Source organism: Conger conger, chromosome 17 (genome assembly GCF_963514075.1).
Source record: "Conger conger chromosome 17, fConCon1.1, whole genome shotgun sequence".
Classification (NCBI taxonomy): domain Eukaryota; kingdom Metazoa; phylum Chordata; class Actinopteri; order Anguilliformes; family Congridae; genus Conger; species Conger conger.
The window spans coordinates 27,359,781-27,385,985 of NC_083776.1; the positions used below are offsets into that span (position 1 = coordinate 27,359,781).

Sequence of the window (26,205 nt, forward strand, 5' to 3'; positions counted from 1 at the left end):
CAGCTTGAATTCCCTTCCCCCTCCCGCACCCCAGACGGAGGAGATGGAGGCTGTGATGAGAAGGTTTAGGAATGTAGCTCCAGCTAACAACGTCACCGCCATCCACACCAAGAACGCTTCGGCACGGTTGTGTGGTCAAAGCCCTTTATTGTGTTTTTATATGAAACGCAACGTTTCCTTTCTTAGGAAAACTAACCATAAAAGTTACATCTCTGGGGTAAGTTCGGAAACTTTGTAACTACCGCTATTTTCCTTACGCAAATTTAATGATTCCATTGCCATGTTGTAAAGAGGAAACTCCCAATTCGGATTGGGTAAAGTTAGCAATGGGTACTCCGTTACTTCCGTTACTCCGTAACTAGCTAGCTAGCTACGGAGGTAAATACTAACAATCTAGCCTACTAGTTTGTCTGTAGGAAGTCTTCAGAATATTAACCCTGCCACATGTGTGCAGTTTGTAGTCTACTCATTTTATTAAGACAAGAAACGAGCACAAATGTGATCATCGGTATGCCTTCCTTCTTTGTTCAACTTAAGAGCCTGTCCCAACATGACCGCAGTGTTTGAAAAGGTAATTTGCGAGGACGCATTTGAAGCATATGCGGATGAAATCTAACTATATTAAAGCTAGCGTTAATAACAAGGGGCCACGCTTGCAACTGGTTTGTTGAACATGCAGGGTCGATTTTAGCAAGCTAAATATTTAGCTAACTTACAAAGTGTGGTGACATTGCATGCAATGTGTTTTAGATATAAGTTATGCCTTTAGCTAGTTAACGTTTTTCGTCTAGAGGTTTTGTACAACTCTACTAACTTTAATTTCTAGGCTAATGTTTTGTTTATGTAACGTTAAGCTAGCAGTTAGAGACTGACTGACTATTCCAACTTTATAAAATATGTGTTAGCTTGCTACCTTAACGTTAATAGTCAATTGTTGTATTGTTGGCAAAGTTAAGATGTCTTTAATAATGTAGGAAAATGAGATTTATTTTTGGCTGCTGTTCATAAGTTAACTTAGCCACGTGTGGATTTGTGGTAAACGTGACCATTCGGTTAATGGTACACTGACCATGTCACACGTTTCACTTAGCCAACGTGTTTTTGTAGACCGATTCAACAGGTGATATGGCATATTTATTCGCAAGCTAACGTCAGCCTTGTTTTTAAAAAATAGATCTCCGATTGTGCTGATTTCTGAACCAGGACGCAAATCGGTTTCCATGGAGACTGTGAGGACGCATTGATCGGTGTTGTCGCGCAGAACTGAAGGGGGAGGCACCGGAGGACGCATCGCTCTCTCCGGCGTCAGAGACGGCGATGGTAGGGAAATGGTAAGGAGAAATCGCAACATCTGCAGGGGGACATGCTGTCGGTGACAGAAAATCCAGTTTTTATCTCTGGGTTTGTCGCTGTTTTTTTTTTCTTCTTCTCCTGCCATTGTCTTATTTGCCGACCAACACGAATTCCACCGTTTCCTGTTTTCTCTGTGTCTGTTTTACACGACCTCATGGGTTTGCGAGCTACAACGTTCTATTGTGGATATTTGTTAAATTTTTTCATTGACATTTAAGCATATCTTTTATTTAAAACAACAAAAGAAAAAAATGTATATATTTGAACCAAGCTGCAGCATGTATTTTCAACTGGGTTAATGTTCTCGTTTCAGCCATTTCACAACAGCGTGTATTACCCCTACCATTCGGAGCCTCGTGGGGGGCAATCGTCGGCAGGGATCCCCTCGCTGCTGAACTCCCCGCAGAGCCAGCGTTCCTCCAGCAGCGGGCAGGCCCCCGGAGCGTCGGCCATGTCGGGGGCGCCGTCCGCGCCCGCCTTCAAGTTCCGGGCGCGGCGCGACAGCGTGGACTGGCGGCGGATCAGCGCCGTGGACGTGGACCGCGTGGCGGGCGAGCTGGACTTCCACACCCTGCAGGAGCACGTGACGGGGGTGACCTTCTGCAGCGTGGAGCACGAGCGCTGCCCCCACTGCCAGAGCCCCGTGGACCCCGTGCTCCTCAAGCTGTTCCGCCTCGCCCAGCTCACCGTGGAGTACCTCCTGCACTCCCAGGACTACCTGAGCCAGAACCTGCAGGCCGCCGAGGAGAGGCTGCAGGCGGCCGCCCTGGAGAAGGAGCAGCTCCGCGAGCAGCTGCAGAAGCAGGAGCAGGACGCCCGGGGACTCAAGGAGGAGCTGAAGCAGAGGAAGAAGATCATCGTCTCCCAGCAGTCCATGATTAACGCCGGCATGGGCGGCTACCACAAGGTAAATGCCGAGAACGACTCGAGCGCTTTGCGTTACGCCGCTTACCTGCTCCACATCGCGCAAATTCTGTAGCTCGGCGGCTTGTATTGTCCCATTTGAACATGCTTCATACTGTGAGTCGGTTGTGGATGAGGGAGCTCATTGAATGAACGTAATGCAATGCAAAGCTTGGCAGCCTTAGCGAATGTATTACCATTTGCTTTGTTTTGCACCCCACCCCCCTCAAATCTTCCCCCAATTCCCCTAGTTGTGGTTCCCCCTCAGCCATTGTTCCTGGCGTGTCGGTGAGGGGCTAGGTTTTTTTGTTCAGGGAGACGTTTGTTCTCACGTCAGGGGAAACAGGGATGTGACGCCTTGCTTTCAAACGGAACCTTGTGAGGAGACGCGAATCAGGAAATGGTGGCTCTCAGTCTCCGACAGACCCAGGCGCGCAGCCTCCCCCTTTACCGTTATTTTGCCGGCATGGGATTATTGGCCTTATTTGAGGACGTAATAAACAGGATTTGTACCAGAGCAGATGGTGTCAGCTGGTGACAAAGAGTTTCTTAATCCCTTTACAAAAGGCCGGCAGTGCGGTGACTCGAGATGTCAGAAAATCCCCCTGGTTTGCGTGTCCTTAATCTGGCCGTCACTGTGCCTGTTAACTCTGCCCTGGCCGGCATGCTTGTCCCTAATGTCTGTGCCCCATGATGCTCTGTTGAGTGTGTTCTGGTTCTAGATGCATGTTTATTTTCTACACCGCTTTGTGGGGACTTATGACTGGTGCTAGCGGTTGCCAAGGTAACACCTGAAGGCTCATGTGACCGGGCACAGTTGCTAGGTGAGGGCTCAACAGTGTGCCTAACCAGGGGAGTTTGATGACATTTGCCCAGGGTAGCTCAATAATTAATAGAAAGTCATACAACCAACAGGAGAGGATCGTACACTACTGCTGCTGGAGAGCTGTGTGGCGTACGCGGGCTCACTTTACACACAGCTGAAATGACAGCTGTGGACTGAGCAGGTAATGGGTTGCATTTGCTTGCTCACTTCCACTTTATTGTTAACAGAATTGAGTAGCAGGCCAGCACAACTTCAGAAAATATGCTCCGATGCCGTGAATAGGCCCATTGTTTGTTTGCCTGTGTTTTTTTCCTCGTTCGCAGTACACACTAAGTGAGGACTCCCTCATTGCCCATATTCCCTGAACCAGTTAATTAAATTTCACAGATGATTTCCATTTTGTTCTGGCCAAATTTGTCCAATGCAAAGTTATTTCAGGCAATTGGCGCAGCTAAACGTAACGAACGCTTAAAGACATGCCTTGCCTCACGCAGTAGCTGTCCTGCAGTGAGCCTGAAGGCGCGTGGTGCGACACGGTGTCATTGGCACCGGTATAAAATTTGAATGAAGACGCAGAGATGGGCGGAATTGGCGGGGGACATTTGCTGCGTGGTGTGCTGCGCTGGTGTGCGTGAGCTGCCCTGTCACTTTGATGACACCAAATCAGATACGCAGGCGGGTTTCCCAGGAAACCTGCAGTGCTCTGTCTCCCGCAGCTAACCGACCTGACTGACAGGAGCTCTGATTGGCTGCTGCTGGAGGGGAGTGGGTGGGGCGGCTGTCTGGCACAGAGGCCCTCTTAAAATAGATTATTTTTCCTGTTTTCAGCCTCATTTTTCTGATAAAGGCTACCTTGGCTCAGTCTGTGCTTTAGATAATACATGCAAATTAGGTGGTTTAAGGCACCAGTGGCATGATGCCTTAAACAAATGGATTGTATGTGTCGTACATGTGCAAGCAAATTATTTTAAATTGTACATTTTCAGAGCCAGTGGAGGGGTCAAGAATTACACCCCTGATAAAAGGTCTTAACCTGTATTGCTCCCTGAAATGTTCAGGTGTGTGATGGAGGGACTTGGCTCATTGGATGACATTGTTGTAATATTGTTCAATGTCTGTAAAAAAAAAAATGCATGAAATAAATGCAGACATTGTGAATTTTGCCACATAGTCATTCTTTGATCTAAAAATATACATTTAATTAGTACAGAGGGAAAGCATTTTGACGATTGTATTGAACTCATTTGAGTCTGAAGGAGTCTGTTTTAAAGTGAGTCTTAGTGACAGCCGCATTGTGTGTTTCAGTGCCAGTGCTGCGATAAGGCCTTCATGAACAGCTCCTTTCTGCAGAGTCACATACAGCGGCGTCACCCAGAGGAGTATGACATCAGTGAGTGCACAACGTCCCGAGCCTCGGGACTTACAGCCGGGCTGGACACACTGCCGTTTACAGAACGAGAGTTTCGCTTGTGTAAAGTGTGATGCTTATCCTGCTATTTAGGTGACTTTGAGAAATCAGTTTTAAAAAATTGATTGGCAGGTCAAATATTATGTTTTCTGAGAATATACAGTGCCCTCTATAATGTTTGGGACAAAGACCCATCATTTATTTATTTGCCTCTGTACTGCAGAATTAGACATTTGTACAAAAGAAATGACGTGGTTAAAGTGCACATTATCTGATTTAATAAAGACATATACATTTTACCATGTAGACATTACAGCAGTGCAACAAAAATAATTGGTTCTCCTGACAAATTTTCCTGTTGAACTCTATGGAAAAAATATTCAGGAGAAGCTATTCTTTTTGTGTCTACTACATATCTGGCAGCAGCATGGTGGTTTGAGGCTCATTTGATACCTTGGACCCTTGATGACTTAAAGGCATTTAGCCAATAAATGTGTTCCATACTATATCAGCACAATAACAGCTATAGTCCCAGAGAGATCCATTCAAATGCAAAGAGTTTTAGTAGAGGACAACCTGAAAATAAGATATCCAGATTCTGATGATGTTGATAGGTCACAGACATCAGGAAGCCATGGCATGCAAAGGATATGGAGCACAGTAATGAACCTGACTACTTTCATTTGTATAATGTAGATGTGTTCCAAATATTATGATGCCCTGAAATGGGGGGACTATGTATAAACACTGCTGTAATTTCTACATGGTGAAACCAAAATGTATAAAAACTCCCTTTTTTAGCCTAAAATCTGACAATGTGCACTTTACAAATCTCAAATTGTGGAGTACAGAGGCGAATAAATGACTGATTTTTCTTTGTCCCAAACATTATGGAGGGCGCTGTATAATGATGCTGTAACACTCCTGCTTAATGAGTGGTACTTGTTGATATTAAATGTTAAATATTTAAAATGTTAATATTAAATATTCCAAAGGTGTCGTGTGTAGTTGTGTAGTGAAATTAATGTTTGTGTGTGCTCAGGGTTAATGTCTGAGAAGCAGAGGAAGGTGCAGGCAGTGAAACTGCAGGAGGAGATTAATAAACTGAAGGAGCAGTTAAATCTGACCAGGTCCCAGCTGGAGATGCAGCAGCAGGCCCACATGCTGAAGGCCTCTCAGGTAACTGTGTCACTGCGTTACTCCACATTACATTACATACTGCTCCATTACACTACACACTCACACTACATACTGCTCCATTACACTACACACTCACACTACATACTGCTCCATTACACTACACACTCACAATACATTACATACTGCTCCATTACATTACACTCACACTACATACTGCTCCATTACACTACACACTCACACTACATTACATACTGCTCCATTACACTACACTCACACTACATACTGCTCCATTACACTACACACTCACACTACATTACATACTGCTCCATTACACTACACTCACACTACATACTGCTCCATTACACTACACACTCACACTACATTACATACTGCTCCATTACACTACACACTCACACTACATTACATACTGCTCCATTACACTACACTCACACTACATACTGCTCCATTACACTACACACTCACACTACATACTGCTCCATTACACTACCGACTCACGCTACATACTGCTCCATTACACTACACTCACACTACATACTGCTCCATTACACTACACACTCACACTACATTACATACTGCTCCATTACACTACACACTCACACTTCATTACATACTGCTCCATTACACTACACTCACACTACATACTGCTCCATTACACTACACACTGCTCCATTACACTACCGACTCACGCTACATACTGCTCCATTACACTACACTCACACTACATACTGCTCCATTACACTACACACTCACACTACATCATGTTACATTATACTACACTTCTCATGGCATACTGCATTACATCACACTCCATTACACTACATCTTGCGTCATCCTGCATTACATCACAATATACAGTCAGGTCCATAAATGTTGGGACATCGACACAATTCTCATCTTTTTGGCTCTATACACCACCACAATGGATTTGAAATGAAACGAACAAGATGTGCTTTAACTGCAGACTTTCAGCTTTAATTTGAGGGTATTTATATCCAAATCAGGTGAACGGTGTAGGAATTACAACAGTTTCTATATGTGCCTCCCACATTTTAAGGGACCAAAAGTAATGGGACAATTGGCTGCTCAGCTGTTCTATGGCCAGGTGTGTGTTATTCCCTCATTGTCTCATTTACAAGGAGCAGATAAAAGGTCTAGAGTTCATTTCAAGTGTGCTATTTGCATTTGGAATCTGTTGCTGTCAACTCTCAATATGAGATCCAAAGAGCTGTCACTATCAGTGAAGCAAGCCTTCATTAGGCTGAAAAATCTAAACAAACCCATCAGAGAGATAGCAAAAACATTAGGTGTGGCCAAATCAACTGTTTGGAACATTCTTAAAAAGAAAGAACCCACCGGTGAGCTCAGCAACACCAAAAGACCCGGAAGACCACGGAAAACAACTGTGGTGGATGACAGAAGAATTCTTTCCCTGGTGAAGAACAACCCCTTCACAACAGTTGGCCAGATCAAGAACACTCTCCAGGAGGTAGGTGTATGTGTGTCAAAGTCAACAATCAAGAGAAGACTTCACCAGAGTGAATACAGAGGGTTCACCGCAGGATGTAAACCATTGGTGAGCCTCAAAAACAGGAAGACCAGATTACAGTTTGCCAAACAACATCTAAAAAAGCCTTTCCAGTTCTGGAACAACATCATATGGACAGATGAGACAAAGATCAACTTGTACCAGAATGATGGGAATAGAAGAGTATGGAGAAGGAAAGGAACTGCTCATGATCCAAAACTCATCAGTGAAGCATGGTGGTGGTAGTGTCATGGCGTGGGCATGTATGGCTGCCAATGGAACTGGTTCCCTTGTATTTATTGATGATGTGACTGCTGACAAAAGCAGCAGGATGAATTCTGAAGTGTTTCGGGCAATACTATCTGCTCATATTCAGCCAAATGCTTCAGAAATCATTGGACGGCGCTTCACAGTGCAGATGGACAATGACCCGAAGCATACTGCGAAAGCAACCAAAGAGTTTTTTAAGGCAAAGAAGTGGAATGTTATGCAATGGCCAAGTCAATCACCTGACCTGAATCCGATTGAACATGCATTTCACTTGCTGAAGACAAAACTGAAGGGAAAATGCCCCAAGAACAAGCAGGAACTGAAGACAGTTGCAGTAGAGGCCTGGCAGATCATCACCAGGGATGAAACCCAGCGTCTGGTGATGTCTATGCTTTCCAGACTTCAGGCTGTAATTGACTGCAAAGGATTTGCAACCAAGTATTAAAAAGTGAAAGTTTGATTTATGATTGTTAGTTTGTCCCATTACTTTTGGTCCCTTAAAAAGTGGGAGGCACATATAGAAACTGTTGTAATTCCTACACCATTCACCTGATTTGGATGTAAATACCCTCAAATTAAAGCTGAAAGTCTGCAGTTAAAGCACGTCTTGTTCGTTTAATTTCAAATCCATTGTGGTGGTGTATAGAGCCAAAAAGATGAGAATTGTGTCGATGTCCCAATATTTATGGACCTGACTGTATTGTACTAAATGCCACCACATTAAAGTATCTCACTGCATTATACTGCATTAAACATTTTAAGTACACATCACACACCGTGAAAACTGCAATGTGTTTGGCATCAGCAAGACTTGTCTTGGTCCTGTGGTCTATACACTGTGTTCTATGCATGCGGACATTCCAAGGCCTTTTTTACTTAAAGATTACAACGGATGATGACCCAGACTTGAACCACGATAAAATAATGACTCCTGTTTCCATGAGCCAATCTGACATTTGTGTTGTTTATTGATCATAATATCTTTGCCGCTGTTGAAAGCATTGTGAGATTAAAAGAACAAGCACTTCATTTGAATGAAAAATTTAAAACGAGATTTCACGGTCTGGCAATTTGCTCAACATGGCTTAATTAAAACATAAACCTCTCATTGGATTTTTAAAAATATGCATAGACTGTCTCGGGTTGTAAATATTATTTGCCTGTGTGGCAAAAATTTGTTTTGATCAGAACACCAAAATATAATTTGGAGCGTATTTCATCCCTCAAATCCTGCTATTTCATCCCGCTTCTGTTGCAGGTGCCACAATACAATAATGAACGACATACAGTATTGTATTATGATTGTGAGTTGGCATACTATGACAAAAGTAGTTATTTTTCTAAGAATGCAAGTAGTTTTTAAAATGTTCTGAGGTCTAAAGATGCTGAATTTCATGTGCTAGGGCGACCACTGCTTTTGTCGAAGATTGCTGACGTAGACATTTTAACGTCTGTGTCCTGTGAAAACAAGGCCTTTCCTGAGATCTGCTCGGCTGAGATTTGCTCTCAAAGCCATCAGCAATTTTGTTGTTGCTGGGATAGGCCTGTGCGCTGTGACTAACAGCCCTGCTGCTTCAGGAACAAGAGCAACAGTCTAAGGACGAGGACATGCTGAAGCGCCTGGAGAGATGGAAGGAGGAAGAGAGGGAACGACTGAGCCGTCAGATGGAGGACATGAGGGAGATGTTCCTCAGGGAGTCCAAGGACCTGAAGGCGGAGCTGCAGCAGTACAAATCACAAGTCCATGTAAGGGTCATACACTACTGATCACAAGTTAGATGTGCAGCCACAGAGACTTTAAGGCCAGGTCAGAGCAAAGATTTGGGACGCAAAGAGCTACCACAAGCAACTCGTTGCAAAACACAAGGTAGAACTGTCAGTATTTAAAAATACAGCACTGACTAGCTGCTAGGTGCCTTTTTTGGTTGAAGCCGCCATGCAGTGGTGCTTGGATATGACCCCCATGGTCTCGGATTGAATCCGCACTGTGCTAATCAGCACAGCAATCAGCAGTGGGGTTCATGGATGAATGTGGCTGCAGATCATTTGATGTTCTAAATTGTACAGTCTTGTGTTCGGTGACAAATAAAAAAATTAAAATGAAAATACATACATACACATGTGCAGAGCTGAGACTGTAGAATCTAAAGTGTCCTGGTTTCCAGGCCACGGGATGTTATTCCTTATTCAGTCGGTCTGCCTGTTTTGCTGCAGTACCTCTCTGAGCTGGAGGAGAGCAGCCGTAAGATGAGGTCTCTGAAGGAGGAGAAGATTGAGGAGGAGAAGCTGCAGGAGGTGAAGCTGCAGGCCGGCAGTGATGAGAGGCACCGCGACGACATGCGCAAGCTCCAGCAGCTGCTCAAGAAACAGGTGCGGGCGTGGCCCCTTCCTCCCTCCTCCAATCAGAAACGAGACGCGAGGGGCGAGGCCTGTTTCTAAACGCTGACTGACGTATACTTGTTCTGCAGGATGAGAAGTGGTTGTCACGGTTGCAGAAGTCACAGGAGGAGCATGCGAGAGAAAGGAGTCAGGTAAATGCCGGTTTGGTGAACTTCAGTCAGGTGGACATCAGGTAAAAGTCAGCCACGTTAACCAGGCAAAGGCCAGGTAAAGACCAACTGAGTAAATACCAGAACGGTAAAAGTCTGTCATGGGTGGGTAATATGTGGGTAATAATTAATGTCCTAATGTGGATGTGATGAGTCCACTTGGCCTTGTGTGACACACACAACAATAAAATAGAATCTAAAGCCATTGAGTAAAGAGTTATTTGGGTACAAATCAGAACAGAAAAACGTCAAGTAGAAGGAAAAATGTGCATGAGCATTTCCAGAATTACAGTAAATTCAAGTGAACAAAAGCAATGAATAAAAGAGCAGCAGATCACCTGAAGGCCAAGATGGTGGTTCCCAAACCTCTCCTTGAATACCCCCAGCCAAATACAGGTGTTTGATATGTTCCATCTGAAGTGTATCTGATGCAACTAATTCAAGTGTGCTTAAAGTGTATCTGATGCAAATAATTCAAGTGTGCTTACATCAAATACCTGGATCTGGCTGGGGGTACCTGAGAAGAGGTTGAGGAACCACTGGTCGAAGTTCCTCAAAAAGAGCAGTGAATTAAAATTCATGGCTGTACTGGCAAGGTCACAGCTAAAATGGCCGCTGCTTTGTGAAGTGTGGCTGGCTGGTGCCATGTCAGCCTCTGGCTGACGGAGCGTGTACCTGCCCTGCCCCTCCCCAGCTCCAGGGGGACCTGCAGCAGCTGCAGGGCTTGACGGAGGAGCAGGAGGCCAACAGGAGGCGCATGGAGGAGATGAGCTGGAAGCTGCAGGAGCAGAGGGAGCTGATCGCTTCTCAGCGGGAGCAGGTCAGTGCATCCGGAGCGGCAGGAAGGGCCTCATTCAGGATATCCTGTATCGCCCCAGGCCTCGCCAGCCACACGCACCGCGTGTTTAACGCTGATAAGAGCCAAACACTCGCCTCCATATCATGAATTTCCCTTCTGGGGGGAAAGTGCCGTCTGTTCAAGTCATATTCACCATAGACCATGCATTCACTGTGTTCTCATGATGTCTTGTGGTCAATTTTATTAAGGGCTATTGGGTTAATTGTAATTTTCCTGATCCTTAAATTATTGAAGTATGATTCTGGCTTTGTTTTATGTGTGTCAGTTACAGTGAAGTCTGAATTCAGGAGTGTTTAATTTTGTATTGTTTGTCCAAGAATAATTGGAATGACAACCATGAAAGAATTACAAATGAGCTTGTTTTGCCCTTTAAAAATGCCATAATAAGGGTGATGAACAATGGACAAAAAAAAAGTTGTTGCTGGATTAGATTTTACTATTAAATTAATAAAGCCATACAGTGCATCCAGAAAGTATTCACAGCGCTTCACTTTTCCCACATTTTGTTGTTACAGCCTTATTCCAAAATTGATTAAATTCATTTTTTTCCTCCACATTCTACACACAATACCCCATAATGACAACGTGAAAAAAGGTTTTTTTAGATTTTTGCAAATTTATTAAAAATAAAAAACATGTACATAAGTATTCACAGCCTTTGCCATGAAGCTAAAAATTGAGCTCAGGTGCATCCTGTTTCCACTGATCAACCTTGAGATGTTTCTACAGCTTAATTGGAGACCACCTGTGGTAAATTCAGTTGATTGGACATGATTTGGAAAGGCACACACCTGTCTATATAAGGTCCCACAGTTGACAGTGCATGTCGGAGCACAAACCAAGCATGAAGTCAAAGGAATTGTCTGTAGACCTCCGAGACAGGATTGTCTCGAGGCACAAATCTGGGGAAGGGTACAGAAAAATTTCTGCTGCTTTGAAGGTCCCAATGAGCACAGTGGCCTCCATCATCCGTAAATGGAAGAAGTTCGGAACCACCAGGACTCTTCCTAGAGCTGGCCGCCCGTCTAAACTGAGCAAGGGCCTTAGTCAGGGAGGTGACCGAGAACCCGATGGTCACTCTGTCAGAGCTCCAGCATTCCTCTGTGGAGAGAGGAGAACCTTCCAGAAGGACAACCATCTCTGCAGCAATCCACCAATCAGGCCTGTATGGTAGAGTGGCCAGACGGAAGCCACTCCTTAGTAAAAGGCACATGGCAGCCCGCCTGGAGTTTGCCAAAAGGCACCTGAAGGACTCTCAGACCATGAGAAACAAAATTCTCTGGTCTGATGAGACAAAGATTGAACTCTTTGGCGTGAATTTACATTTTACATTTTAGTCATTTGGCAGACGCTTTTAATCCAAAGCGACTTACAAGTGCATAGGTTCTACCATAAGTCAGAGCATCACATCCAGAAACTAGCGAAATACACAGGAAATGCTGTTCTAAACATAGTTGTCATCAGAAGTGCATTGTTTTTTTTTGTTTTTTTGGGGGGGGGTTAGACAAGGATAGGGATATCAGAAAGGAGGGGCAGGGGAAATCAGGAGGGAGGACTAAGGTAGAGTTTGAAAAGGTGGGTTTTGAGTCTGCGTCGAAATAGGGGGAGGGATTCTGCTGTTCTGACAGTGGTAGGCAAGTCATTCCACCACTGAGGAACCAGAACGGAAAACAGGCGTGAACGTGCAGCTCGACCGCCAGGTGCACGTAGAGAGGGAACCGTAAGGCGACCAGAGCTGGCAGACCGGAGTGGTCTAGCTGGGGAGTAGGGAGTGATCAGGGATTGTATGTAAGGTGGGGCAGTCCCCTTAGCAGCCTGAAATGCCAACACTAGGGCCTTGAAACGGATGCGTGCGGCAATAGGAAGCCAGTGGAGGCCAATGAGAAGCGGGGTGACATGAGCCGACCTGGGCTGACTGGTGATCAGGCGGGCTGCAGCATTCTGGACCAGCTGGAGGGGCTTGATGGCACACGCTGGGAGACCGGCTAGGAGGGAGTTGCAGTAATCCAGGTGGGAAATGACGAGCACCTGGACTAGGAGCTGGGTGGCTTTCTCAGTCAGGAGATGACGGATACGGCGTATATTATACAGAAAGAACCTGCAGGTTCTGGCAGTGGAGGATATGCCAGGTGCCAGTGAATGCCAGGCGTCATGTTTGGAGGAAACTGGAGAGACTTGAATGCAGCAATGTACAGAGACATCCTGGATGAAAACCTGCTCCAGAGCGCTCTTGACCTCGGACTAAGGCGACGGTTCATCTTTCAGCAGGACAACGACCCTAAGCACACAGCCAAGATATCAAAGGAGTGGCTTCATGACAACTCTGTGAGTGTCCTTGAGTGGCCCAGCCAGAGCCCAGACTTGAATCCAATTGAACATCTCTGGAGGGATCTGAAAATGGCTGCGCACCGACGCACCCCATCCAACCTGATGGAGCTTGAGAGGTGCTGCAAAGAGGAATGGGCGAAACTGCCCAAAGATAGGTGTGCCAAGTTTGTGGCATCATATTCAAAAAGACTTGAGGCTGTAATTGCTGCCAAAGGTGCATCAACAAAGTATTGAGCAAAGGCTGTGAATACTTATGTACATGTGATTTCTTCGTTTTTTATTTTTAATAAATTAGCAAAAATTAAAATAAAAAATAAAAACCTCTCATGTTGTCATTATGGGGTGTTGTGTGTAGAATTTTGAGGAAAAAAAAGAATTTGTTCCATTTTGGAATAAGGCTGTAACATAACACAATGTGGGGAAAGTGAAGCGCTGTGAATACTTTCCGGATGCACAGTATGTTTTGTTTGTTTTCAATTGCCTTTATTAAATTGTTTTTTGTTGTTTGATTTCAGATAAGGCAGCTCCCCTCAAATCCTCCAGTCAGAGTGGCTGAGCCTACAGGTGTGTCTGACTTTCCTGCACTGCGTTTGTGTGACGGGCCTGCAGGTTTCCTTTGGGAACGCTAATTTCATGGATCAAGCCGTTTCAGAATGGAGCACTCTGTGATACGTTTCTGTCTTTCTGTTCTGCTGTTTCAGTCATTGCTGCTGCTCCAGAGCCCAAACCAAAGCCCCCAGTCACCGGTACGTTCCATTCCCCTCGCCTCATCATCAAGAGACAGCACTTTACCATTAAAAAAAACTGAGAGGGCGTATAGCTTGCTTAAATGTGAAAAAATTCATTGTTCCCTTTAATTATGCATGTATGTTCTAATCGCAAGCAGTCAAAAGACTTATTGGCCTCTTAATTTGGTGTGCCAGATTTGTAAGTTAAACTGCTGCTTTCTTAGGAAGGGCCAACTAGGTACTGTAAGTCTCTGGTACTGCACCTGTGTTTGTGTGAACAGTGTTGAGGAGATTGCAAAGTTGCCATGCAGTTGCATATTTACTCGTAAAGTTGCACGTAGTTGCTGGTATGGGCCACTGTAAAGCTGATATTGGCCTCCACCGTGTGCATAATGTGCATGCCAATCAAACCCCCGGCTCCATAGCCCCTTCCCCCTAACCCCAGTTTCCGTTTGTTTGACCTGTGTGTGCAGTCCAAATAGAACAGCCTAAGTCAGTGGGTAAGCTGGAGCCCATTACGGAGCTGTCAGAGGAGGAGAAAGGTAACAGGGCCTGGCGGGGTTGCATGCTGTCTGCATGGCTGTCTCAGTCTGTACAGTGTAAACTCCCCGGCCGGCAGGGGGAGGCGCTAGACTCTCAGCCAGGAGGTTACAGGTTGCGGAATTAAAAGGGCTCAACCAAGAAATGAATGATAATACTGAGCTGTGGATGTAAAGTTTCAGACCATGTCGGTTCCATTCTCCTCAGATTTGAGTTCTCACGATCGTTATGTCTCTCATCATTCCTGTTCATATTGCTGTAGGGTTTTGTGTCTCATGCACGGATATGGATCTACAGGAGTGTAGGGAAAGGATGCAGTTTGGGGTTCTCCTGCCAGTTAGTGCTGTCTCTTGTGTTTCTGGGAGGGTTTGTGATTGGACGGATGTTCCTGCAGACTCCAGCATTTCGGAGAAGGCTGCAGTGAAGAGGCAGCCCTCTATCAGTGCCTTGAAGAAGAACCCCGGTCTGAAGAGGGAGCTGCGCTTGGTGCTGGAGCAGACTCTCACAGAGAAGCTGGAGTCTCTCGGCGTCAAAGAGGCAAGAGCTCTTCTGCCGAACGCGGGAGGCGCGGATACTCACTTTAAATATTCATATTTCAATCTGAAAATCTTAGGATTGTTCAACTCAACCCCTCTTCTGTGGGTGGTTATGCATTTTTAAAGAAGGCTGGGTTTAACATTCCCTCTGTTCCTGCAGGGCGTGAGCAGGCTCTCTAAGGACGAGCTCGGCAGCGCGATGGCCAAACTGCGCTCTGAGAGGGAGAGGAGGGCGAAGATGTTTCCGGAATACCGCCGCCTTCGGGAGGATCTGTCCCGCGGCCTGACGCTGAGGGCGAGAGGGAGAGAGACGGGGGGCAGCTCCACCCCAGAGCAGTCGGGCCGACCCAAACGCCCCGCAGACGGTACCTCCGCCCCGCCGCCCCGCCCCCCCGCCCGGTCACGCGGCCTTCGGGCCGGCGCTGTGCCGGCGTCCCGCGATAAGGGCGGAGCCTCAGCACGCTCCATCGCAAAACATTGATAACGACCCAGAAGCCTGCCTGTGCTCCATGTGAAATCAGCGCGTTTTTGTGTCTTCAGAAGTGGCTCAGGTGAGGAGCAGGTCCGGCAGTCTCCCCTCCCGGGTCACACAGGTGCAGTCCAAACCGGGCCCCTCCTGGCCCCAGCCGGCCCCCGAGAAGACCCCCGAGCGGGCCCCCCAATGGGCCCCCCAACCCGCCCCCAGGAGCAAGAACAGCACCCTGCCCAAGAGCTCCACCCCCAGGTACTGCCTCACCTGCTTGCCATGCCCAGCTTGGCCGGCTAACCTGAATGGCTTCTGTTCACATACAGCTGAAAAGGATAGTGAACATGCGTATGTACAGAGGGGCCTCGGAGTACCATGCAGTGGCACTGTGATTGTCTACGCAGATGTGTGGGTGTCAAATTTAATCTGTATTTCCAGAGGTGGTTGCAGCCATGAGCACAAATTCACATAAGGAAAAAACATAGAGACCACACACTGTAGTTCTTGCTCCCATTTAATTCCAAGAATTAAAACTGATTTGACTATTTTAATTAAATGGAAACATTTTTAATTGGCAGCAGTGTGTGGACTCTGCTTTTCCTATTCATTTGGACACTGCCCAGCACCTGCAGCTGCAGGATATTGGCTGTGTGTGTTCTAATTCAGTTCACTTGCCGCAAATAAGGCATTCTGAAATGGGGAAAATATGGGGAATGACTGTTTGAAGTAAGCCGTGCAGGGAGCCTTGCAGGACGGTGTGTGGCAGAGCCAGCTAACGGTGTTTGAGGCTGATGCAGGCTGATGTTTGATCTGCTGATGCGAGAGGATGAGGAATGAGGAAGGTGTTCACACTCAAAGTCGCGCTCTGGTCCTCTCAGAGCTGCAGAACTCAGCTCAGACGAGGAGTCCGCGGAGGAGGAGCCCTCGCGGCGACAGGGGGCCCCCCGGGGCCAGGGCACCAAGCCAAGGGACACGGCCCAGAGCGCCGTGGCAACCGCCGTGGCGGTGGAGAGCGACAGCGAGTGGACCGACGGCAGCGTCATGGAGGAGATCGACCCGCGGCAGCTCCAGCGCTACGGAGTGCAGAACGGCATTGTGGGAAAGGCCTCCCGAGGTGAGCGCGGCCAAAAGCTCTGTCCCCGAGCTGTGGAACCAAAACCTTTCAATTGAACGCACCGTCTCAGAATTCATTTCCAGGAATGACCAAAGGCAAAACTGTGGCAGTACACACTCCATACTGTAATATAGATCTTCCTGTTAGAAATGAGACCCTCCTGTACTCCACCAGATAGGAAGAAGCAGCACAGTAGTACTGTCTGTGGTGGAGCCTATTGCCTGCCTGTGGTCATCAGGGTCTCTCAGAACTCAGGTGTAATGGCCTGGATCCACCAGTGTGTCGGGGCTGTGCTGTATGATCTGGGCTGACGTGTCTCTGCTCCTGTGCTGTATGATCTGGGCTGACGTGTCTCTGCTCCTGTGCTGTATGATCTGGGCTGACGTGTCTCTGCTCCTGTGCTGAAAGGTGACCTGGTGAAGGACCTGAGCCGGAGTCTGGAGAGGCAGCTGCAGGACCGGAGCCGGGCGGCCCTGCTGCCAGCCAATAAGGAGGCGGTCAGGGAGGCGGTGCAGGAGCTGAAGGTGAGAAAGGGGGGAAGGTTTTTGCCTGGGGAAGAAACTGGTCTTTGGTGGCTTCACCATTCAAGACGGTGAACGTTCACGGATTTTAAATGAACATTCCATTTAGTTCGCCACCAGCGAACTAAATGGAATTGAATACAAGTGGATGCGACTTAGGTCGAATCAGCTACTTAGCTGATTCGTTGCTTACCTGTGATTTCTTACCTGTGACGGTAAAAACAAATATTACACTGATTAAAGGGTATTATAACAGCCAAATATTTGTCCATTTTTGGGGGTTTCCCCATCAGCAGCCATTTTTGTTTGCAGCGCACTACCTTTTGTTAGCTAACATTTGTGCCGAACAGAAAAAAAATAGAATATGTTCGCGAATTTTAGCTAACGTGAGCTAATGTTTGCCATCTTACAGGCATGTATGTTTCTATATAAGTCCAGTGTTCTGGTACAAAATGGCTGCTGTGCAACACCCAACTGTGTGTTTGGACACTGGCTGTCAGTTTGAGCATTCACCCTCCATTACATATGCAAATGCTTTTAGATCAAGGAAAGCAAACCTCTACATAAATCCAACCCATTACTATTAGTAATAACGCATGACAGTATGTCATACGGCCATTACCAACAATCCATCTCAAAGCTAAATGCCAAGTTATGTGTGACCTGGCTTGGAATTGAACAAACTATCTCCTGTGGTCTAAATACATACTCAAACCCCCTAAAGATGATTCTAAAGATTGGTAGTAGAATTGTATCTCTTGGCTTCTTTTGTAATGTTATACTCTATAACTGAAAATAGAAACTCAATCCTTCCTGATTCAGCGTTTTGGTGATGGACATTGTGTACTGGTTAAAGAATCTGCACTGCCTGGAAAAAAACAATGCAGGCTGCTGGTATTTTCCATGTCATCTTGGCCTCTCTCTCTCTCTCTCTATACACACACGCACACACACGTGCGCAGACAAACACACATACACGTGTTCACACACGTGCGCATGTGCGCGCACTCACGTGCTCTCGGTCTCTTTCTTGCTCGTTGACTCTCTCTTCACATGCTTTCCCTCTTTAGTGCTGAGTTTTTCCTGCCCAAAGCAGCTGTCTGTGGCTTCAGACTGTGAATGAGGGGCTTATTGGTGTGTGGCTGAATATGAAAATCACAAGCGGTAGTGCCTCCTGTCTCACCCTGGATTCTGCTTTTCTGAAGTCCTGAAAGCAGGCTACGTGCAGCCGTTAGCCTGGTCAGCAGTCTAGCGCATACAGATAGTGATGAATTAAATCAGGGGGGATGCTGGAACCCTCACAGGTGTCCCGGCCAAAACGTGAACGTGACGCCATGCTCGTGAGAGATTACATAATTTAATTTGGTAAGCACAACCGTGAGGGTGTTTTCACCTGCGGTGACTGTGAAGGTGGGGTTTCCGCACGAGTAGCAGCTCTGCCCCTCCTGTGTGTGGGTCAGAGCCAGGGCCGCTGTGGCGCTAACGCCGCGCTAACGACGCGCTAACGCCGCGCCATCTGTGAGCGTTTCTCGCGCTCGGCTGCAGACACAGTGTGAGGCCCTTCATGGACAGGCCTGAATCAACCCAGTTAAGAGTGGGCTTTTCTGGAATGTTCTGGAACTCTATTGCTTTCCATTACCGGTACTGACTGTTCTAACACCAGCATTGGAATACTTGCACCTTAAAGGGTTAAACGGATATGGCAGTCTTCCACTGTAGTGTGTAGTGGCTCCATTCTGCCATATCTGTCACAGAGTCCTGGAGTCCCCTAATGTTTCCCATGTAGGACAGTGTTTCGCTTTTCACACTGGGTATGATTTCACCAAATGCAGTTGTGTACCATGTGATATTTACCAGAAAAGCCAGCCTAGCCTGGCCGTTTGTGTTTACTGATGGAGATGAAATGCGTGTGTCTCTGCCTATCAGGGATGCTAATTGCAGGTGTGAAAGCCTCAGGCTTGTCTGTACCTGTGAGGAGCTTGCAGGTTAGACCTGAGAGAGAAAGGTGTGAGGTGCAGAGGTTAATGCTTACCATGCTTTTGCTCTCTTCTGTGTTTTAGAATAAACACCTAAACAGAAAACTGTCTCAAAAAGTCTGCTGCAATGTAGTGCCACTGTTATAACAGATAAAACCTTCCTCCTGAAACATTGTGAGGATATTTTGTCAGTTTTGACTTTGCAGTGTTCTTTGAAGTACCGCATTTGAACGGGGAAATGTTTACTGAAATCGACAAATGACTCAAAAGACTGTTTACAGTACTGTCATTAAACCGGTGATTGTGGGACATGCTGGGGATATTCGGCAAAACAAAATAAAACGTGATAAGGACACAACAAAAGTGTTGATGTTGTGCCTGCTGGCCTTTGTGTTTCCAGTACACAGAAATCGAGGAGGATGACGATGACGACTGGGACATCTCCTCTCTGGAGGACAAGCCGTCAGCGCCCAGGCAGGACAATGTGGTCATGGTTAAAAAGAGCCTGGATTCGTCCAACACCAGCATCTGGGGCTCCTCCACAGGGAGGGGGCAGGAAGGAGGTCAGTGTTATAAACGACTGTACTTAATATGTGCCCGCATGGGGAAGAACAACAGACTGCTTAGATAAAGCGAAGATACACTTAAGAATGTTTGTGATATCTCCCATTTTTGAATGCACTGTTTAATGCATTTTTGTGTTTGTTGGTAATTTATTACATTTTATATTGAATAATTATTCCCCTTTCTCCCTGATTTTTGGAAAGCCCAGTTGTATTTATAGCGTTGCTCACTGTCACTGCCTCTGTGAGCGAGCAGGCAGTGTGCGCTCTCCTCCACAGCATCTGCTGTGAGGAGCAGGTTCTCACACCGTGGCTGGGTCAGGCTGTACAGACATGTCAGAGGAAAGCGCTTCTTGTGCAGCTCAGCAGGCAGAGGTAGAGATGGGTTAGAGAGGTTTCAGCGTGTTACTGTTTTACTGACCCCTGCTGGTCACTCGGGCACTTGCAGGCCCTGTTCAGTGCAGATGAAGCCTCTTCTTCCGACTCAGCTGTGCACGCCTGAACTGTGGTGTGGTATGCGGCAATTGGCATAAATAAATGAGTGAATAGATAGATGGACAGACAGGTATAGATGAGATAGATATAGGTAGATGGATATGGATAGATATGGCTGGGTATAGATGGGTAGATGGATATGGATAGATATGGCTGGGTATAGATAGATAGATATAGATAGATAGATATGGCTGGGTATAGATAGATAGATATAGATAGATAGATATGGCTGGGTATAGATGGATAGATATAGATAGATAGATATGGCTGGGTATAGATAGATAGATATGGATAGGGATAGATCTAGAAAGATAGACAAGTATAGATTAGATAGATATAGGTAGATGGATATGGATAGATATAGAATAGATAGATATGGCTGGGTATAGATAGATAGGTATAGATAGACGGATAGATCTTGATACTGAACGAGGAGCAACACTGTCTGTGGTTAGATGACAGTGTCTGTGTGGTTAGATGACAGTGTCTGTGTGGTTAGATGACAGTGTCTGTGTGGTTAGATGAGTGTCTGTGTGGTTAGATGACAGTGCCTGTGTGTCTCTTCAGGTCCACAGAAAGGGGGCACAAGCAGCACCCTGAAGAGCAGCTTGGTGACGGTCAGTGACTGGAGCGATGATGACATATAACACACGGACAGCATATGAACGGCGTATCTAGGTTTGCAATATCCTTGTACCAGTGACAACCTTTACCAATAAAGCAGAACACTACAAGCAAGTGTGGAGCCTAATGCACTGTACATTTTATCTTTGTGCCTATTCTAGCAGTCACTGCCACTGGTGGTGTAGGTGAAGGGGAGGTTATATGACCCCTGTCCGTCTGTCTGTCTGTCTGGCTAGTTATATCAGGATAACTGAAATATTACTCATGGATTTGTTTGTGGCACAGGACAGAACGTGCTATTTTAGGGCAGATATGATGGATGGCAAAAGGCCTGCTGCATGTACTGTAGATGTTATCACAGCAATAATAGAAGGATCTAGATGGAAAGCAGAGCCTTGTTTTTTGTAAACTAGCTCCCACTGAAGGCAACAGAAAATGACCGTGTTAAAACCTCTAAATCTCCGGGTGTCAATCAGACCCGTTTTAGGACCTCATACACTCCTTTAAATCTAGTGCCTCAGATGAAAGAATAGATCACCTTGCTTGAGTTATTTCCAGTGTACAATTTCCAATGTAGTGTATTTTTTATTTGTATTTTCTAAAATCTGTTCAATAAGTGATTGGACTAATGAAGATGCAACAGTGAAATTTTTTCAGTTGGACCGTAATTACAGCATCTCTGTCTGGGCACAGCGGTAGGAGCCATGTACTGTACCCTACACTAGCTAGCAATAAATTACCACCCTAGGTGCTAAAACCTGTTTTACCTGTTTCTACCCGTTTTATTCAACCAGTACTGAAGGGATTCTGCTGACTCATGTGGCTCATGTGTTTTTACGGACTTTGATGTAAATTAATGAATTTTCATAACTTTAATATTAACATGTGCGCATAACCGATATGAAAGCATATTCTAAACTGTAATATGAGCACATTAATTTTGAACTTAGTAGAGAATACTCGTGGATTAGTTATACAACTAAGAAACCGTGTGGGTTTGCACTAGCTTGTGCTTTTATCATTGTCCAATATTATTAGAGGTTTTTAAACTACCTTGCACATTTGAGTATCATGCAAACAATATGCTTAACCATTGGAGACATAACATATGTACTTTTGATATTTCTGTGCCAGGGTGTGGTAGTCTTTAGTGAGTGTTACAGCGGTCACAAAAATGCATAATTGAGGTAATAATGGTATGTTGCATAGATATAATACTTATATCTAGATAATTCAATTTTTCATGCAATACAGGATATATGTTCTTTTGTGCCAGGAAGTGTACATTTAAGTATTCTGTCATATTTTTGTATTTTTAATTTTATAAACAAGTTTACAAAAACAAGAAACATTTTATATGTCCATATATACAAGCATTTATTCATATGTACAGGTAGATTCAAATGTACACAATAAAAATGATTTCTAATGATTCTAACGAGTCTTCTGTTATCAATGTTGCTTTCATTGTTTTGCAGCACAAATTGTATCTGTATATATATGGTATATTCATTGCAATTAAGAAAGAGGCAGAACTGTCATATTCATAGTTATTGAGAAAGTCTAGAAGCAAATTATTCAAATCTCATTTTTTATCATTCAGTAGCCATTTAAACAGAACCAATTTCTTTTTCTTTTCTTTTTTACATAGATTGAAATCTCACTTCAACTATTTAAAAAAGAAAGGGTAAAAAGCTTAAATTAACGCATTCACACAATTCTTAAACAATTACTACACAATGCATATTAACAATATATCAAAGAAATCAACCTTTTCCCCAATACTTTTTCATAATCATTACTGCCCTCTGCTGGAGCAAGTGCATCATACATACTATCATCAGGTGCTATCCTGTTTCTGAAATTCAGGGCATTCAGGGATATATGGTCTAAAGCATGAAAACGTACTTTAGTTAACTCTAAAGCAGCAAAGTTTTGCTGCAGATTTAGTAACTATGTGAATGACCAAACTGTTCTTCAAAAATGGGTTTTATTTTTTAGTGGAACCATTTCCTATGTCTGCAACCAATGCACTCAAGAAATAAAGTACCAATGCAGTATAAAAAGGTTTATAAATGTGAATAAAGGTATAAAATGAAAATATGTAGAGCTTCTATAAACATAACATTGTTCTCAACGCTGCTTTTGTGGTACTTTCTTGCTTGAACCACAAACCCCTGAATGCAGCTACAGCCCATCACCAAAGACGTTTGTACGGTGTAAACTATGTACAGTGTGCACATTTTAAAGTTTTAGTCCTCACATTTAACATGGAACTACATGTAGATGGTGACTCAATTGTTCTCTAATAAAATAAAAGTTTTAAAACTATTGAGGAGTTCTGTATGAAGTATGCATATGCATTAGAGTGGTGCATTAGACATTGACATCGTATATTAGACGTAGGCATCTCTACTGGCGGTTTGGCCGTAGGGATCTCTGCTGAGTGATCGGGCGGTTTGGGCGTAGGGATCTCTGCTGAGTGATCTGGCGGTTTGGGCGTAGGGATCTCTGCTGAGTGATCTGCCAGTTTGGGCGTAGGGATCTCTGCTGAGTGATCTGCCGGTTTGGGCGTAGGGAGCCCTGGTCCGTCTGCTCTCCCCGCCGTCCCTGGTTAGGGGAGGCAGCATGTACGTGCGTCGGGTTCGAGCCGTGATGTTGGACCCAGGCTTCTTCGGGTACTTTGAGCTGAGAGAGGGGCGAGTAAGGACAGTTTTTAGGGCTGTATCGGAGATGCAGGTTTCTGAATGTTAAGACTGAGCGGAGGCGTAGCAGAGGTTTGTACCTGGAGCCGAGACCCTCCCTTCCAGCGAAGAAACTGTAGACAAACCCCCCCGCGATGAGCAGGGAGGAGCCCCCCCAGCCCACAAACACCGCTGCTCCAATCTCAAATCTTTAAGACAAAACAAAATAATATAAACGGAACGATGACTAAAACACTTTACTTCCTCAAACACCTTGTGCTAAGCAGGAGTAATCACTTTTGTAACTGTCAAACAGATTATTTGCCATCTACAATTTTGTTGGATATGAATATGAATGTATTGTGTACATTAGACAAGGTGTTCAGTTATGTGGTGTTCATTATATTCATCCTTATAGCAGCTCTTGTTAACTGTAGCCCTTTAGAAGACATTTTGCAGAAATGAAATTTGCTATCAACTGAGTCTCAGGAAGAGAGATTTTTAGGCTCAAAGTTGATGTGATTTACTTCTGCGCCTTGAAGTTTGGGTCCACAAATTCAGCTCGTATCCTGTTTCCATACCAGGAGAATGCGATCATGGCACAGAACCCTAGAAAAGAGAAAAAGAAGAATAATAAGTCAGTAGCACTAATTAGTCAGTAGCACTAATTACCCGGATTACCAAAGGAAACCATGGCTGGATTTGGATTTGAGGGACGGAGTTGATGGTCCCTGCTGTATGCTGTAGATCAGGGGTCACCAACCCTTTTGAAACTGAGAGCTACTTCATGGGTACTGAGTCATACTAAGGGCTACCAGTTTGTTTTGTCACGCGCACAATACTGACCTTTGAACTAGAGTAGGTCAGAGTTCACCTAAACTTATCTAAACTTCATGTATAATAAACATTTTTAAGATATTGTCATTTTTAAATCTATATAAATGCAAGTGTGATTAAAAAAGAAATAGCAACAGAATAAAATTAAATTTCAGATGCAGCTCACTAGTGAGTTGTGCTGTTTTTAGAACAGGCCTGCGGGCGACTCATGTGATCCTTGGGGGGCGACCTGGTGCCCGCGGGCACCGTGTTGGTGACCCCTGCTGTAGATGTTAGCCTGCATAACCGAACATAAGGCCATGTGAAAGCGGCAGAGGTCACCTGAGATCAGGTAGTTTATCCCTGCTGCGAACGTGACTTTTGCGTTGACGATCTCGGAGCCGCCGATCTTGGTGCACTTCATCCCCACCAGGGCCAGGATGGCGGCAAAGAAGCCCAGGATGATGGCGATGATGATGAGGGCCCTGCACACGTGTATGTACACTGGGACACGCACACGCAAACAGAGATACCACTGAACACGGGTATGTGCATGTACACACAGGCGCCAGCGAAATGAGCATTGAGACGGCATGCAAACAAATGCAAGCGCACAGTGCACACACACAATCACATGGAGAAACGCACGCACAGGCACATGCATGTGAACATAGAGACACGTGCAGTCACAGAGACATACACAAGCCAGCACAAACACAAAAACATGAACTCTTCATACACATACAGTACACAGGAAAAAGACATTGGTATTATTTGTGATCACTGTAAGCACCTTTATAATTTTGGATCTAAGTTCTGTTATTGCCTTTGTTCATTTTTAAATGTTGCACTATTCTTGTTGCACTAATGCGTTGCAGTATTCACTGACTTTATATCTCAAGGGAATGAGATCCTTATCTTGTGGGAACAACTTAATATCACAGTATCTTGTCATCTTTTATCTTGAACGAACAGCTTGCCATAAGGGCTCTCTTTGCTCCCTTTATATATGTCATTCTGTATTTACCCACCCACCCAAGTCATTAAACAGCAGGCTTGCATTAGATTTTTCAATCAAATTTACATTGAAACAAACTCGCCCAACAAATTACTGCTTGTTGCCTTCAACACACAGCAAAGTGGCCTTAAAAGTGCTTGTCTGAAATGGATAATGTCGATTTGTATCGTGTGTTGTATTATATTTCATTCCAAATTATGATCAATGTTGGAGCAAGCGGCTATTAAAAACACCGTTTCTAACAGTTTTTTGTCATTTTACCTTTTTTTTTTTTTTGTAAATGAATGTCCACACTCGTTTGGAATAACAACTTTTGAATAGTAAAACAAATCAAACCACTTGAAACTTCAAATTTCCTAAAAAGAAATAGCTTAATCCCTTAAATGATCCTCCCGCCCCTCGTTCAATCTGAAGAGAGGAATCCTTCTTTGCGCAGTTTGAGGCCCCTAGAAAACTTGCAGCAAAGAACAACAAAATATCTGTTATCGCCCTCTAATTATGAGCCCTTCTTTCATTCTGTAACGCAGGAAATGAAGAGGCCATACTTACGCTCTAGTGCCAACATTGATGGGAACTCTTTGCAATCAGATACGCCAGTTGAATCGGAAATGCAGTCTTTCCAAAGGTTAGAGAAGTAGTTTGAAGTGGTGAGGACAATGCTGTCAACGGTGGAGTAATTCCAGTACTCAGTGGGCATGGTAGAGCAGACTAGGATCCATCCGGAGACGCACAACACGAAACTCCCGATTTCCGTGTACATTATCACCTCCCGGTACTTCATATTGGTCTCTAAATGCGGCGCTAGATATCGAGGCTCAGAGATGGGAATGGTGAAGGGACTTTGACGCCAAAAAATGGAGGAAACTTTTGGCCAAGCTGGAGCGAAGAACAACTGACGTGAACTGACGTTGAAGAGCCGCTGTGGGAACCCGACCCGGCACG

General features: G+C 45.1%; 2 protein-coding genes across 2 annotated transcripts; one reads left to right on the plus strand and one right to left on the minus strand.

The window, feature by feature from the left end:
- dzip1 (DAZ interacting zinc finger protein 1) lies at positions 1–22,164 on the plus strand. Its single transcript, XM_061226845.1, has 19 exons — positions 1–217; positions 1,175–1,331; positions 1,667–2,260; positions 4,388–4,472; positions 5,533–5,669; positions 9,025–9,192; positions 9,661–9,816; positions 9,915–9,977; positions 10,690–10,815; positions 13,698–13,746; positions 13,884–13,928; positions 14,384–14,452; positions 14,845–14,987; positions 15,147–15,351; positions 15,527–15,710; positions 16,331–16,566; positions 16,975–17,090; positions 19,464–19,626; positions 20,689–22,164. The coding sequence occupies exons 2-19, from the start codon at positions 1,329–1,331 to the stop codon at positions 20,766–20,768; spliced, it is 2,622 nt and encodes an 873-aa protein (XP_061082829.1). The 5' UTR covers positions 1–217; positions 1,175–1,328; the 3' UTR covers positions 20,769–22,164.
- LOC133116849 (claudin-10-like) lies at positions 22,040–26,205 on the minus strand. Its single transcript, XM_061226844.1, has 5 exons — positions 25,813–26,205; positions 24,588–24,749; positions 23,957–24,038; positions 23,531–23,638; positions 22,040–23,433 (listed from the first exon to the last, which is right to left on the minus strand). The coding sequence occupies exons 1-5, from the start codon at positions 26,042–26,044 to the stop codon at positions 23,142–23,144; spliced, it is 876 nt and encodes a 291-aa protein (XP_061082828.1). The 5' UTR covers positions 26,045–26,205; the 3' UTR covers positions 22,040–23,141.